Source organism: Nerophis lumbriciformis, linkage group LG18, assembly GCF_033978685.3.
Source record: "Nerophis lumbriciformis linkage group LG18, RoL_Nlum_v2.1, whole genome shotgun sequence".
Classification (NCBI taxonomy): domain Eukaryota; kingdom Metazoa; phylum Chordata; class Actinopteri; order Syngnathiformes; family Syngnathidae; genus Nerophis; species Nerophis lumbriciformis.
Genome location: NC_084565.2, coordinates 28,302,935 through 28,320,111, shown reverse-complemented (window position 1 = coordinate 28,320,111; position 17,177 = coordinate 28,302,935). Strand labels below are relative to the sequence as shown.

Below are 17,177 nucleotides of genomic sequence, written 5' to 3'. Positions count from 1 at the left end.
CAACTGCGGAACCACTATCCACAAATGCACAACAAGCGCAAGGCAAGTCAACTTGCAGCTGAATGCATGATGGAAAATGTTTGAAAATGATCATGCCATAATTGGTCTGTCAAACATTCTTATAGCACTTAATTGTTACTTGTTATTGAGCGCTATTGATGAGAGCGAGTACTGTGTGCACACAACGCATACCGTAGCAGAACAAAATGTACTTATGTTTGTGTGTTTTGTGCTGTTTACGACCTCTACTTCTTCATGTTAGTGTTAAAACTCATAGTGTCAAAACAAATCCTAGCAGAAAAACTGCAACGTATTTTGTTTTTACAAGAGTAACGTTAGGCTTTGCGTGGCACTGTGTGTGTCAGTTAGATAATTATAATAAAAATAATCGTCTAATAAAAATAATAAAATATTTGCTTTTCCCTTATTTATAGAATGGGCGTGCAAGTTTGATGCTACAGTACATCATCTAACATCACACCTGACGCCTCCTCGGGGCAGCTGCTTATGCTACCTTGTCAAAACTGGAAAAAGACATCACTGCTCCCCTGTCATATTTCATTGCCAAAGTTTCTAATAGTTGAGGAGTCTTCTGATATGTGTAAGACTAGGGACCATAAATAGACCCTCTCACTCACTACCACTAGCACTTTACTCACTACAACTAGTCCATACCAACTACCACTACACCCTCAACATGAAGCAACAAAGGGTAGAGTTGTGTAATCTTCCCTAGGAGTTGGGACACCACTTACTACGTCCATGCATAGTTTACGTTTGGGCACGTGACTTAAGCAACTATGTAGTTTTGTTTGCACATGTGTCACACCTAGAGCTGTCTTGACACCAATATTTTAGTACCAAAATGTGTATCGTAATGTATTTCAATACTGCTTGATACTTTTCAAAATAAAGAGGACCACAACAAATTGTCATTATTGCCTTCTTTTTAACATTACTTTTTATGATAAAATGTATAGTTAAACATGTTTCTCATTGCACCCGAAGAACAATTTTAAGAGATTTAAATTCAAATTAAAAGGCGCCTTAAACACATGGGCTTTTCTTATTTCACTCAAAAGACCAGTTTACAACTATTTTACATATTAGATATAGTTTGCCACAATCTAGAATTAGGTTGGAATAGAATAGAACGCTTTATTGACATTGTATTAAATGCTACGTGATTTATGGTTGCCAATGTTGAAAGGTGTTTTAAAATAAATACAAACATCAGTAAATACTGAAAACAAGGGGAGGCTGTTAACTTTATTACCCGCCACTCTTTAAACTTGTGCAGATCGTATTGTTGTGTTTACTTAAGTTTGAAGCAAAAATGTTAATGCTGTATTGACACATTTGACGAGGCATGTTTTAAAGCAGCGCTGCACTTCTGTTTTTAAAGTGTCCTCTTTATTGATAGTTTGGAAGCCCAAATACCTTCATATTGACTTTCAACCACCCTTTTTATTTACGCTTTTCTACCTTCAAGGTATTCAAACCGCTTTGACACTATTTCCACATTCACACACACATTCACACACTGATGGCGGGAGCTGCCATGCAAGGCCCTAACCACGACCCATCAGGAGCAAAGGTGAAGTGTCTTGCTCAAGGACACAACGGACATGACTAGGTTGGTAGAAGCTTGGGGTCGAACCAGGAACCCTCAGGTTGCTGGCACGGCCACTCTCCCAACCGCGCCTCGCCGTCGCCATCAATGTAGTCAATGGCTGAGATCGTTTTTTTTTTCATTCCTCATGCTTCGGTTAATGAATAATCGAAGAACTACGCAGAGAAGAAGCCGCCATCTACGACTGTTGTCTCTTGTGAATTTTTTAAAGGTATTTCGCGTTACGTTTTCACATTCCCAAGCTTTAGTATTTTAGTATTCGTATTTAGTATTTTAGCATAACATTAGCTAGTGTGGCTAGCTGGCTAACGTTACATAACTTATGCAGAAATTGTGACATTTTCTCTGGCCCTTCCTGAGTGAGTCAGCATCTGAAATGCCTCACTCTGAAGGGCTAGATTCATACCCCCTACCCCTCGTTATGCCCACTACCACTACATGCAAAGAGTCATTGGGACACCACTACCTTCACGGGAACGTGCAAATTGTAGGGATAGGGCTAAAAAGTAAGGCGAGGGTGTGTATTGGGACTGGCCCTAGATCTCTCATATATGAACACTATTTTTGTATAAATGGACAAAAAGTGCAGTTACATCTTATAGCCATCAGGTGCCATCTTGCACCATTTTCACATTTATTTGTAATTATTTATGTTATTTAGTTTCTGCAATTTCACTTTATGTCGCTACTTGAGGTACATGAAACAGTTATCTACAATAATATCTATTCTATATAGGCCATTATTCTGAATGCGGTATTTGTTTTCTTCCTAATAAAACCTGGTTAAAAGATTTCAGTGTAAGTATTTTTTTTAAAATATTGAACACATTTAAAAGTACTGCGATAATAATAACCTTGATCATTTTGGTCACAATAACCGTGATAATAAATGTTCATACCATTACATCCCTATGGCTAACTAATAAAAATGTGTGCTTCGTCTTCAGCCGAGTTGGTCATGATTTAGTTGTTTTGGACATGTTTGATAAGTTACATTAAGAAATATCACGTTTACAGTTGAACATGTTTGAAAAAGAGTAAGACAAGGCAGAGCTTAAAACAGCACTATAGTAACATTTGAGGTGCGCGCACAAGGAAACAAGGAAAACTACCTTCAATATGAGGACCGGTGAACAAGTTAGGACCGAAATCATGGTCCCAATAAGGAAAACCATTGCATCTAATAGAGAATGTCTCATTTATACCCCTGGTGGTGAAATCTATCAAAATTAGGGTGGTCCCAAAAAGGTGGGATTTTTTAAATTGACTGTGTGTCGGTTTTAAAAGTGCTACCCCTCTGGTCAACATATGAAATAACCAGTGTGTGTAAAAATTTGAAGTGCTCCCCCTCTGGCCAACATATGTAATAACAAGTGTGTGTAAGAAATTGAAATGCGCCACGTTTGGCCAAAATTTATTTAAAAAATTAAATAAATATATATATATGTATATATATATAGACATACTGTAATAACAAAGGAAATAATGAAGATTAAAAATCAATTACAAACAAAAAATTCAAAAAAATAAACTAAAAGCAGTCTTTTTCTCACAATGTGTCGACTTTTTTCTTATAAAATTGGGAACAATTTCTCACATTCTTTCCATTTCTGTAATATTGCAATATTTTCTCGTAAAATGATTACTTTTTATATATAAAATTATTACTTTTTAATGCAAAATGGTGACATTTGTCGTATAAAATTCTGACATTTATCAGAATATTGCCATCATTGCAATCATGGTCCCAATACAGAAAACCATTGCATCTAATAGAGAGTGTCTCATTTGCACCCCTGGTAGTGAAATCTATCAAAATTACGGTGGTGCCAAAAAGGAGGGATTTTTCAAATTGACTGTGTGTCGGTTTCAAAAGTGCTCCCCCTGTGGTCAACATATGAAATAAGTGTGTGTAAGAAATTTAAATGCGCCCCTTTGGCCAAAATGTATTAAAAAAATTAAAAAAATATGTATAAAGAGACCTACTGTAATAACTTGAAATAATGAAGATTAAAAAAAACCATTACAAACAAAAAAATGTATGTTGTTTATGTTGTGAATACAAATCTTTATATATCTAGAAAGGGTGGTCCTAGAGAGGTAGGCATTTTTCTCAGGTCTCAAGAAAGTAACAAATACAAGCGATGTGTGTGTGCATGTGTGTGTGCATGTGTGTGTGCGTGTGTGTGTGTGTGTGTGTGTGTGTGTGTGTGTGTGTGTGTGTGTGTGTGTGAGTAAGTGGCGAGGGGGTGCATTGGAATCAAAAGTGCCATGTGTGACGTTTACTACTTTTTTGTCACACTAAATAAATAATGAAATACTTCAAGTTTAAATCATATTACAATACAGCGAGTAGCTTCTTTTTACAAGTCTATGGCAGTAAATTATGTTAAAATGTTACCTAAACATTGCCTGCCCAGGAAAGTATTATGGGGCTTATCACGGTGACATTTTGACTCTGGAACAGGTTCTGTCTATTTCTGTTATTTACGACGGGAAAATGTGTTGTGACCCTGAAAGGGACAAGCGGTAGTAAATGGATGGATGGATGGATGGATGGATGGACATCACTCACCATGTAATTCTGGTATGCATGGTCAAACATCTCAACCACTTGAGTCCTTGAGAGAAGAGCGAAAAGATAGCCTGAATGAATATAATTAGTAACAACTCATGATGTGTTTTATTTTGTTTTTGTCCAACTCACCTCAACTTGTGTTTCTCCTCCTGCGACATGGCACATCCCAGGCTACATAAGGCTGCCAGCAGCACCAAGACGAACAGTGCGGATGGCATTGTAATGGATCAGATGTGCACAGTACCTAAACTACACTTCACAAAACATCTACGCAGACGGCACCTCTGAAATCATGTTATAAATAGCGGGGTAATGAAGGTGAAGTCTAGACAGGTGCATGCAATCCTTTGTTTACAGATGACTAGCAATATGTGTCACATGTCATTGGTAATTCTAGGCTGTTTGTTTACTTTTCCAAACCGGATCTACACTACTCAGGATGTGTGGCACGTTGAAACGTACGTATATGAACCCCAGATTGCGTTCAAATTTGCAAATTTATTGATGAATTCCCGTGCGTTAAAATGTATCCTTTCCTTGGCAACATTTAAAACTTTTTTATTAAGGCCCTAAAAAAACAAATGTTGAAATGTTGACTTAATTATACATCCCAAATACCCACTCCCCTTATTATTAAATGAATAAAACCCATCAGTCCTTGTGAAGTTAACAATCCCCCCCTGTTGACAAATGTGTGTCGTCATCTTTAGTCAGAAGGAGCCGAGCACTTGCCATTTCATTAGCGAGCTAGCCAGCCGGTGTGCTAACTCGCCGAGCTGTTCGCCACACGGACGCGACGAAAACGTAAGACGGTTAAAAACGATTCCACCGGTTAACAAAAGCCATTGTTCGCCAGACACTGCCTGTCCTTTAAATTGCAGGGAGAAGAAACTCGAATTAGCCGTGTTCTGCTTTTTTGGGGTGAGACGGCCATTAAAACCGGAAGTAGTTGAAATAAAGTCGTCAACAACATCCGCTTCCTGGTGGTGGTTGTCGCCAAGTATTTTTCAAGTTTTACCTTTCAGGTAAATCCTTCCACCTTTTTACGGTAATTATTATGAATAATGACCATTAAGCGCAATGAACAGCTTATTGTGCACCACAGAAAATATTTATTTACATTATGAGCGCCCACACTACATTTGCACGGGCAGAGGCTGTACCTGCCAATTCAAACTCAGGGTATATTTCTGTCACACTTATAGAGTGTTGTACGGACTTTGGAAAAACAAATATCACCACTTCGATTATAGCGTTAGTGCAATCTACAATTTACCATGAATTGATTTACGTGGGACCCGACTTAAACAAGTTGAAAAACGTATTCGGGTGTTACCATTTAGTGGTCAATTGTACGGAATATGTACTGTACTGTGCAATCTACTAATAAACGTTTCAATCAATCAATCAATCAATCAATCAATCAATCAATCAATCAATCAATCAATACAAATCTACATAGGAATGCAACATGTCCGACACTCACTGTTGACAATTGTTGTGTATTGAGCTTCAGGTTTTGTCTGCACTGTGTTACACCCAGTGACCACCAGGGAGAGTGCCAGGTGTGTTTATATATATTGGGTTGGACTTCCGTTCTGTGTGTGCAAATAAAGCTGTCTAAAGTATACACCAGCTCCCGACTCGACTCTCGTGATCACATTGCTAAGGTGAACAATGAGTATGACTGTAAGTGTTACCGACTAACAGTCAGTATATAATAACAATGAACCTTCTCACTTACCTCAACTCTTTTTTTCTTTGTTGTTGTTATTTTTATTCAGTGACACTATATATTTGTGATTTTTATTTTTATTTTTTTTGTGATTCTCTATCTGCTTGTGGTGAAGATCGAGAACCATAAATTGATCAACGTGGACCCAGACTTAAACAAGTTGAAAAACGTATTCGGGTGTTATAGTGGTCAATTGTACGGAATACTGTGCAATCTACTAATAAAAGTTTTTCTAATTTTAAATTTTCTCGCTTGTCCCTTTTGGGGTCGCGGGGGGTGCTGGGGCCTATCTCAGCTGCATTCGGGCGGAAGGCGGCGTACACCCTGGACAAGTCGCCACCTCATCACAGGGCCCACAGATAGACTGATTGATTGATTGATTGAAACTTTTATTAGTAGATTGCACAGTATAGTACATATTCCGTACAATTGACCACTAAATGGTAACACCCGAATAAGTTTTTCAACTTGTTTAAGTCGGGGTCCACGTTAATCAGTTCATGGTAGAATCAATCAATCAAAAAGGAAGGCAGCGCTACGCCCACTGTGACTGAAATGTAGGACGGTGGGTGTTATTATTTTACTTTTATTATTTTTCTGTAATTATTTTTTGTTGTTGTAATTTTTTTTTGGGGGGGGGGGGGGGGGAGTCTGTTTTCTCAGTACCTGTATTATGATTTCCCTATCAAATTAATAAATAAATATTATTTAAAAAAAGGGAGGAAAAAATAGGAATGCAACATGTCTGAGTTGTAATCTTAAAAAAGTACCAATTCAACAAGTCCTGTTAGTATTTCCTGTGAAATGTATTTAAATGACTTTTTATCAACACAAAACTGTAGCGGCAGACGGAATACAGTCACGTGATACCTCCCGTCGCCAACCAAACGTAAGGTGACAGTTGACTATTACGATAGAAAAAAAGTCAACATTTTGGCAAATCATTACTAGTAACACCATAACCTCTCAAGTGTTAACGTGGACCCCGACTTAAACAAGTTGAAAAACGTATTCGGGTGGTACCATTTAGTGGTCAATTGTACGGAAAATGTACTGTACTGTGCAATCTACTAATAAAAGTTTCAATTAATCAATCAATCAATGTAATTATTATCTATGCTCGCAGTGATTTATATCTGGTCATTTGACTGGCGGTTTAGCTTGTTTACTATATAAACTACATTTCCCATGAAGCTTTGCACTGGACTTCATCACGTGACCAGAACGACAACAACGCTTCTGAAAATTGTAGGAAGTGTTTTAAACCATGGTTAGAATCCGCACTTCACTTGTCCAAAAGCACATGTGACGTGCACTCACAAGAAAAGGGACGAGTTTTACCAGGTAAGGTCTATTTTCGACCGTTATTCGCTTTTTGCTTTTGTGTGCTAATAATGTGTCTGATACAAACAACAATCCTGTTCATTTTTTGTATTTTTTATTTTTTTTCCCATGTCAGCTATTATGGCGAAGTCAGCAGATAAAAAATTGGAAGGGCTTGTTGCAGCTACATTCACTCCATTCACCTCTCAAGGGTACGTACATAACTTTTACACATTATTTTTATGTGCATAATGCTGTTAATGATTCATTATTTTCATCAGATTAATCACACTTAAATCTGGAGTAATGATGCATAATTTAAAATGACACCAATGTTTGGACACAAATGCAATTTTATTGTCAGAATTATTCTGCCTTGAACACAATATTTTTACAAAAGCTTGTTGGCATCAGATTTCTTGTAGGAAAAAAGATAAATAATCTGTTACAGGGTCAAACTGTCGCAGAAAAACACCCTTAATAACTAATTAACTAACAGATATCAACCACTTTTAAGAAGTAAAAACAATACACTACATTTACCATGAATTGATTAACGTGGACCCCGACTTAAACAAGTTGAAAAACTTATTCGGGTGTTACCATTTTGTGGTCAATTGTACGGAATATGTACTGTACTGTACAATCTACTAATAAAAGTCTCAATCAATCAATCAATACACTGCATGAGATGATATACTATAATACAAAAGCTTAAAAGTGAGGGGTGTACTCAGCAAAAAAATTAGGGCTGTCAATTAACGACTTAACTCATGTGATTGATCACAAAATATTATCGCATTATTCATGTATATACGCAGATTAATCCCGCAATGTATTTTGACCGGACACGCTCCTTTACCTTGGTTATGTAAAAGGCGGCGGGTTGTTATACGCCCATAACAGTTGCATGGCTTTTCCACTAAAAATAGACGTAAGTTCAAATCTAAAAAACGGAGTATGCAACTAAAGATTCAGATGTATTAAAGTGCACTTTGCATCTACAAATCCAAGCATATTTCTTTATTACATCACGATGGGATAGTTGTTGATGTATGTCTGTGATGGGTACATCAATCGGTCTAAAGCGGGGGTGTCAAACGTACGGCCCGCGGGCCGGATCAGACCCACGAACAGGTTTTATACGGCCCGCGTGATGAGTTTGCCAAGTATAAAAATAAGCTGCTTTTTTTTTTTTAAACAAAAGAAACTGCTGTTCTAAATGTGTCCACAGGATGTCACAATAGCAATTCTGTTAGGCAAGCAAACGGTTTATACCGGGGCAAAGCAAGAGGTACACAGTAAAATGTGACTGTGGCTCCTCCTCCTTGACCCTCATGGAACTTAAAACCTAAAGTTGTGTGTCTTTGGCTTCGAACACATCGTTATTTGGCACCCTTACTCCCCCATAATATCTCTGTCAAACACAAAAAAAGTGAAGTTAACCCTTTCGAATAGTTTTTAACTCCCTTTCTTACGGTTTGTTGAGTTAGCACTGGATTGATACGTGGACATGACAAAGGAGGTATTTGATACCTAGAAGAGTTTATATGTTGTGTTTTTTGTTCAATCCCAGAAAGACTGTGACTTAGTTTATCCTGGCTTTGTAGATACACTGAGACCAAGTCTAAGCTCATTGTGTTTTTGAAGCTGCACCAATTTCCTCAGAATTTTCGACAAACTTGAAGTGTTTTGTCCAGAGGATTATTTGGGATTTGTACATTTTCATAATGTGCTTGTTCTATTTTTGGCCAAAGTACAACAAAGAAAACAACCTGGAGTTGTCTTTATTTTTAAGTTATCATGCCATGATTTTACCATTCTGGCCCACTTGGGAATAGATTTTCCTCCATGCGGCCCCTGAGCGAAAATCACTTTGACACCCCTGGTCTAAAGAGTAAAAGTTGGCACTTTTTTATGTGAATTGATAGCCAGCATCACGTCTGTTTTGTCGCTTAAGTGTCCAAAGCCTGTGGAAATGTACATATGGCAGCTATAGAGTTGACGTGAAACAGCGCACGTTTTCACGTCAGTCAGTCTTGATACATCTCGACTTTGCCGTCCGTATGCAAGCTTGTTACATGAGGCCCCAAAGATCAGTGAGGAGACTCTGACATGTGTGCGCTATAATTGAGCAAATAAATGTTCACCTATGACAATCCGACAGATGAATTGCGTTTTTGTCAAAATATTGGGGTCTTTTTTTAGTTAATTTAAATTATGCAAGATATCATTTTAATGCAATTAATCATGTTTAATCACATCTCAAATGTGTGATTAATCTGTCTTTTGACAACACTAATATGTATATATATACACAGTACAATGAGACATGGAGACAGTAAAATTGTATTTCCTCCTGCAAGATAGAAAAATGCCTTTTCAGATACAGGCGAACAACAAAACAAGGGGTAAAAGTAGTGAAGTGAAGTATATTTATATAGCGCTTTTCTCTAGTGACTCAAAGCGCTTTACATTGTGAAACCCAATATCTAAGTTATATTTAAACCATTGTGGGTGGCACTGGGAGCAGGTGGGTAAAGTGTCTTGCCCAAAGACACAACGGCAGTGACTAGGATGGCAGAAGCGGGGCTCGAACCTGGAACCCTCAAGTTGCTGGCACGGCCACTCAACCAACCGATCTATACCTAAAGTACAGTATATTTATTTCACCCAAAACAGTGAAATCAACCTTTCAGAGATTGGACCCTATATTGACTACTTGACAGAGAAGCAAGGTGTAAATAGCGTATTTGGTAAGTTATACAAGTGAGTATACATAAGCCCTGTCATTGTCTTTGTTCCTACCTCAGTCAACTAACCTGCATGTACAACTATAATTATAAAGCTAAGGTTTTCCTTAGACTGCCAAGCAACGTTCCCTCTAAGGTGCACGCCTGCGCAATTGCGCACTGCTCAAGCAACCTCTGCGCACAGCAAATATATGCCTCGCACCAAATCAAATCCCATCTGAGTTCTAAAGAAAATAAACACATTTATTCTGTATAATTTTGCAATGCAACTCTGAGTGACAGTGACAACAAGTGGCCCTAACGGTGTTCGTCAACACCGTTCAATTTTTGTAACGTCTATCGAGATGCTTCGAGGACAGGAATTATATCGATCACTTTATTGAGCAAAACTGTTTATATTCGGCCATAACCACACCAAAAACATGAGTAAAAAACTTCTATCTCGAAAAACTAGTCATTTTCTGCCGTACAAACCAGGCCAAAACCAACTTGTCATCTGTCACCAACACGCATAGCACTAAGCCACTGGTGCATTTATGGCCACACAAAAAGTCGTACAACTCAAACCACACAAAGTGTGCTTATTCTGTCATTTATTATTAATGTTAATTTATTGATATTAATCATGGAATGCTGTTACTAGAGAAAGTTACAGGAATGCACACTTCATCCTATGCTTACATTTCATTGTGCAACATGAGGATGTTTAAGAGGAACTAAATGTGATCTCTGAAAGGGGTACAAATGATTTCCAAAGCAGGACCCCCACCCAGACATATTGTACAATACTAATCCATAGCTTATGAAAAACAAGATTTCTTTTATTTTCATTACAAGTGTGCCAAATCACTAATACCGGTAATAGAAAATAATCTCATGAAAATGACTCCTCTCATTTGAGTGTTATTATAAAAGATTGGTTTGAGACAAGTGTGCTGCTGGTATTGCCACGTGTGATGTTGACTACATGTGCTCCACTGAATGCTCAGGGAGTTTTTGTGTTTGCTCACACACATGAACAATTAGAGGGAACATTGCTGCCAAGATACCTGCGGTTATGGGCTTGGTCACCATGATGCCATTAAATAGTGTGCATGCTTGGCTATGATGATATATTATATTCTATTTCTTTAAAAAGGCTCAAAAATGTATACAAACATTTAAAAACAAATATGTTATTATTAATTAGTATTATATATACTGTATATATATATATATATATATATATATATATATATATATATATATATATATATATATAATTTTTATCGTTTTGCCGTGTTTTCAATTGTTGCTGCTTATTGTACAATGTACTTTGTTGAGATTTTTTAAAGTGTTTACAGACTTTCAATTGCTTTTTTATTAAAAACAACTAGCAACAAATCTAGCATCTTCTTCTCGTGTAATTATAGAATGTTGAGGGACTACTGATGTCCCTGACGAAAGAGGCGAGCTGCCGCGAGCATGACTTCACAGTTGTTTCGCGCTGTTGCTCCAGTTGGACTTGTCTCTCCTTAAAAGCCGCCACTGTCCTCCTTAATATTTGTACATTTTGTAGATGGCTGTCCGCGGGTATATCTGGGATATATTAAAATCACGTCCATATCACAGACATGCTGACAATGCTCCAGACAATGACGTTCGTTTTGTTTACAAACGGTTATGGCAGCAGGGTTTTCGGTAATCAAAGTCTTTTCTTTTTTCGGTGGTCAAGTTTTTGTTTCATCACTTCTCAGTAATGCGCAAATAATAGGCTATATACAGTACAGGCCAAAAGTTTGGACACACGTTCTACTCATTCAATACGTTTTCTTTATTTTCATAATTATTTACATTGTAGATTGTCATTGAAGGCATCAAAACTATGAATGAACACGTGGAGTTATGTACTTAACAAAAAAAAGGTGAGATAACTGAAAACAGGTTTTATAACCTAGTTTCTTCCGCTCTTTGCTCTAATTACTGCTTCGCACACTCTTTGCATTCTCTTGATGAGCTTCAAGCACACCTGTGAAGTGAAAGCCATTTCAGGTGACTACCTCTTGAAGCTCATCGAGAAAATGCCAAGAGTGTGTGAAAAATCATAGTTTTGATGCCTTCAGTGACAATCTACAATGTAAATAGTCATAAGAATAAAGAAAACGCATTGAATGAGAAGGTGTGTCCAAACTTTTGGCCTGTACTGTATATCAATTCATACTGTAACGACCAGGTGGTGTTAATGCTTTATGTTTGTGTGGTTTGGATTTGACGTCAGATTTTCCCATTTTTGCCCACACACCGTCTGTGCTTGAAAGGTGATTGGCGGAGAATGAGGAAGTGTTGTTGTGTGTCTGGGAAGCGCGGACCCACGGAAAAGATAGTGTTTTCACTGGATTGTTTGTTATCATAAGATTGGTAATACAAATTAAAAGTAGCGTCAGACTTTTTGTGATTTTTTTTCCCCTGGGGTCTACAATACATTATATTACTTTAATTTGTTTGTAAGTAAAAAAGCCTTTATTTTCAAAATGTGGCGGTAATTAAAATGTTGTGGCGGCGTGCAACATTGAATTACATTAAATCAAAACACTGAAGCGCCTTTCATACATAAAATACAAGCAACACACATTTCTGTTGAATTTTCGAGTATTTGTAAAGATGCAATACTTTTTTTAAGAAGACCACAAAGCAGGGCATTACAATAGTCTTAGTCAAAAATCATAATAAAAGCATGCATTAGCGTCTCTGTGTTGCCCTGAGAGAAAATAGTGAAGTGAAGTGAATTATATTTATTTATATAGCGCTTTTCTCTAGAGACTCAAAGCGCTTTACATAGTGAAACCCATTATCGACCTCTTTAAGCTACATTTAAAACAGTGTGGGTGGCACTGGGAGCAGGTGGGTAAAGTGTCTTGCCCAGAGACACAACAGCAGTGACTAGGACATTTTACAGTCACATTGGTTGATTTATTTATTTTTTTTTGCTAAAAAAAAAGTTGCTGAAATTGATTTCTACTCACTGAATCATTTCGTATTCTTCTAAAAAAAATATTGTCCCTGAATCATATCGGCAACCAAAAATTCTGAATCCAATTGAATTATTGTTAAAAAAATCGATTTAAAATAGATTACTGTACTTTCCAGGCTATAAGCTGCTACTTTTTTCCAACGCTTTGAAACTCATTTCCGGATTGTTCTTCGCTAACGGCCATAATGGTTTGTATCCAACAAATATTTTTCATTTTATGCCAACCGAGACACTGATATAGGGCAAACTCTGTCTACATTATTAATATAATAAAAACCTATTTGTCATATTACCGTATTTTTCGGAGTATGAGTCGCACCGGAGTATAAGTCGCACCTGCCGAAAATGCATAATAAAAAAGGAAAAAAACATAAATAAGTTGCACTGGAGCCCGGCCAAACTATGAAAAAAAACTGCGACTTATAGTCCGAAAAATACGGTATTAATAATTGGTATAAAACTAAAATCTAAGTCAAACGACGCACAGATTTTTCTCTCGGAGTGATGGCGTCAAAGGTAGTTCAGGTCAGATACTGGAGCCCAGAGTTCAAACCAAACATGGTGAAGCATCTTTTAGTTGTGCTGCTGCACACAAATGGAATAAGCTGCCAATAGTAGTGAAGTCAGCGTCAAGGGAGAATGTTTTTAAATCCAGGTTTAAAGGGGAACTGCGTCTTTTTTGGAAATTTGCCCATCATCCACGATCTCTATGTGAGACAGAAAACATGTCTTTTTCATTTAGCTGCATTTCAAATAGTGAAAAACTGCTAGCAAGATGCGGCTAAAAATACAGATTATGGGGATTCACCAATTTTCCTATGAAGCCTTCTATAAACATACAAATACCTCATTAACCTTTTATATGCATGCTGTAAGTATTTATGTAATGTAATATTTACAGCATTTTGGTAATTTTAAGCATTACCCGGGTGCATTGGTTTCACAAAGTTAAAGTTAAAGTACCAATGATTGTCACACACACACTAGGTGTGGTGAAATTTGTCCTCTGCATTTGACCCATCCCCTTGTTCACCCCCTGGGAGGTGAGGGGAGCAGTGGGCAGCAGCGGTGGCTGTGCTCTGGAATAATTTTTGGTGATTTAACCCCCAATTCCAACCCTTGATGCTGAGTGCCAAGCAGGGAGGTAATGGGTCCCATTTTTATAGTCTTTGGTATGACTCGACCGGGGTTTGAACTCCCGACCTACCGATCTCAAGGCGGACACTCTAACCACGGGGCCACTGAGTAGGTTAGCACATAGCAATGTACACTGCACACTGTGTTTGCTACCACTAATCATGGCAGAGTGAGAGATGACAACAACTTCTTTGGAACAACGGATGATGACCAACCCTGCGGTGGCAGAAACATTTTTCCACCTACCCAACTAGAAAAGAAGCCATATGGTCAGCTGGACCAGACAGAAAACTGTCCATCATGTAAGTCACCATGATATTGATTGTGTTACATGGTGCACATAGTGCTTGCATTTGCAGTTATATACGCAGTCGATTGAGATGTGTACAAACAAAGCGAGAATTGTGGGAAAATACTTTGCAGATCATTTGAATGTCTCTTTGCAGTAGTTCATATGATTGTCCTTGTTCAGCGCAAAATGGTGTTCTATGGCCTTGTTTTGTTTTATGAGAAACGGAAAAGTACCTTGTTGGTGTTAGCTCTTAAGACAACAATGTTGCTATACGGGCCTTGTGGTTAGAGTGTCCGCCTTGAGATCTGTAGGTTGTGAGTCATACCAAAGACTATAAAAATGGGACCCATTACCTCCCTGCTTGGCACTCAGCATCAAGGGTTGGAATTGGGGGTTAAATCACCACAATGATTCCCGATTCCCAATGACGGCCACCGCTGCTGCTCACCGCTCCCCTCACCTCCCAGGGGTGGAACAAGGGGATGGGTCAAATGCAAAGGGTAATTTCACCACACCTAGTGTGTGTGCGTGTGACTATCAGTTGTACTTTAACTTTAACTTTAGCTTGGTTGATATATAGGTCAGGGCATGTAAATCAGTCCCTTTTAGGATTCAGCAATGTCCCGACCGCGCCAATTCACGCAAATGTTAACCATTCACTGCAAAGTATGCGCAAATTATTCTTCAAAGCCTGTAACTACACTGCACATTTTGGCTAATCAGCGGCACTCAAACGTCAACTGTCTAATCAAAGCGTGTTTGTTTCTTGTGTAGATGAAGCTGGAACATCAACATGTAACTATACATAAACTATTTCTTGCTCAAACGGCATAATTGCCGTCCTCCCACATTGCTCAGACCTACTTCCAGTTCCTCTCTACAGCACTAAGCCTTCTGGGTAATGTAGTATATAAACATGTACTTCCTAATTTACGTATAGTTATACATTTCTTTACAGTAACCTTTATTTATTCATTGTAAGGTAACTGAGAACAGATTTTAATATGCAATGTTGATCGAGCAAAGATGCAGCATTTACATGTTAGAGATGTTGAAGTGTGATGATAAGCTCTCATCGTCTCTCATTTACCAACAAAAATTACTGCTATAGATGGCTCTCAACAGTTCCTAATATGGAAGTAAATGTGTTGGAATGAATGTTTAAGATGAACAAACACTTTCTACGTAAAATATAAACTGTTGATGTCTGCAACTTGTGGATGACAGAACAGACAGTGGACAATAATAAAGCAGTTGGTGTTGTTTCTTTCTCTAATTATAATTCATTACGACTATTGTTAGTTATTAAATAGAACAGTACAGTAATCAGACAATGAGCTTTTACTTCCGTCTGTGTCGTACAAAACGAGTAAATCATCAATACAGTATTTGTTTTCCATTTTTTGGTAACATCCCGTGCTTTTTGAGGTTAAGGAACACTTAAAACTCTGACAACAAATTCATAAACTCACAAGTTAAATCAGCCTCAAATTGTCACAACTGAAAGCTGCAGCAAATTCAGGTATTTCAGGCCGCGACAATTACTAAAAATGGCAAAAATCCTGAAGGGACTGGAAATGGAGCGCTGTTGGAAAGCTCTGACGAAGGCTGAAGTGTCAGCAAGTAAGATTCATTTCTTACTCCAAAAAATGTCTGCACACAAAAGTATTTTACCTGCATTTAAAGAAGACACAATGAACACAGTCGATCTGCTAGGAGGATGTTTTTTAAAGGGCCTAATACACCGAATAAATGACCCCCCCCCCCCTTAACTGCATTGCTAGCCGCCTCTTGCTAGCAGTATTTCAGTGTTTGGAACCCACAGAAAAGATAAATATGTATGTTCTTGTCTCCACATAAGGATTTTGAATGATGGGCAAAATTTCCCCCAAAAATTAATTAAGTTCTAAAATGGCTTTAAAAGGTGAACATTTCATGACGATAAGAACAATGCGTTACTTTGTGTATGAAATGCACTGCCTTGTCTTATTGTACCTCAGCAACATAACCGGTAGTGTGTTTTTGTTGAGTGTTTAATCTCTTTATCTGGTCTTTCTGACGAAAGATGCTTATTGTCATCTTAAGGACAGTTGACAAGATGTTCCCTTCCAGTCTCAGGCAGTGTTGCAACCTAATGTCCGCCCTGGAAAAGGCCAGTCAGCGTTTTCTTGTGGGTCAAATTGGTTTCCTGTTAAATTTTGCTTCCCCTAAAATGTATTTCCTTTAGTGAGTGTTATTCTGGGAAATTGCACACATTCTTTGTTGCTAATGGCAAATACAGAAATAAACAGTAACAATAGTGTACCACAAAACTTTCTCTTTAAATGTGCATCATTTTTTTAACCTTGAAGAGGAACTGCAATTGTTTGGGAATTTTGCTTGTCTTTTACAATCATTATGAGCATACTTGCCAATCCTCCCGAATTTTCCGGGAGACTCCCGAAATTCAGCGCCTCTCCCGAAAACCTCCCGGGACAAATATTCTCCCGAAAATCTCCCGATTTTCAGCCGGAGCTGGAGGCCACACCCCCTCCAGCTCCATGCGGACCTGAGTGAGGACAACAGGGTGACAAGAACTAAATCATCCAGACTAGAGATACATTGTATTATTATGTTTATATTACCTAAAAATAAATATATTTATTAATAAAAAATAAAAAAACTAAATACATTTTTACTATATTTTGCTAAAAACATCAAAATTAATTGTATTTTT

The 17,177-nt window shown here is 37.8% G+C and overlaps 2 protein-coding genes across 6 annotated transcripts in view; one reads left to right on the top strand and one right to left on the bottom strand.

The window, feature by feature from the left end:
• The window catches only part of edem3 (ER degradation enhancer, mannosidase alpha-like 3), a 36,703-nt gene extending 31,114 nt beyond the window's left edge, over window positions 1-5,589 (bottom strand). For 2 of the 3 annotated variants that reach the window (XM_061977944.2, XM_061977945.1), the window contains exons 1-2: window positions 4,341-5,589; window positions 4,209-4,254 (exon numbers count right to left, since the gene is read on the bottom strand). In XM_061977944.2, coding sequence (XP_061833928.1) covers window positions 4,209-4,254; window positions 4,341-4,429 — 135 coding nt within the window. In that variant the 5' untranslated portion in view covers window positions 4,430-5,589. The remainder of the gene's footprint in view (window positions 1-4,208; window positions 4,255-4,340) is intronic. The other variant, XM_061977946.2, reaches the window with a different exon arrangement.
• npl (N-acetylneuraminate pyruvate lyase (dihydrodipicolinate synthase)) overlaps window positions 5,158-17,177 on the top strand; it is a 37,845-nt gene continuing 25,825 nt past the window's right edge. Inside the window, exons 1-3 of one of the 3 annotated variants that reach the window (XM_061977949.1) lie at window positions 5,158-5,236; window positions 7,406-7,481; window positions 9,952-10,025. In XM_061977949.1, coding sequence (XP_061833933.1) covers window positions 7,411-7,481; window positions 9,952-10,025 — 145 coding nt within the window. In that variant the 5' untranslated portion in view covers window positions 5,158-5,236; window positions 7,406-7,410. Of the gene's footprint in view, window positions 5,237-6,734; window positions 7,291-7,405; window positions 7,482-9,951; window positions 10,026-17,177 lie in introns of those variants that run through there. The other 2 variants (XM_061977948.1, XM_061977950.1) reach the window with 2 other exon arrangements.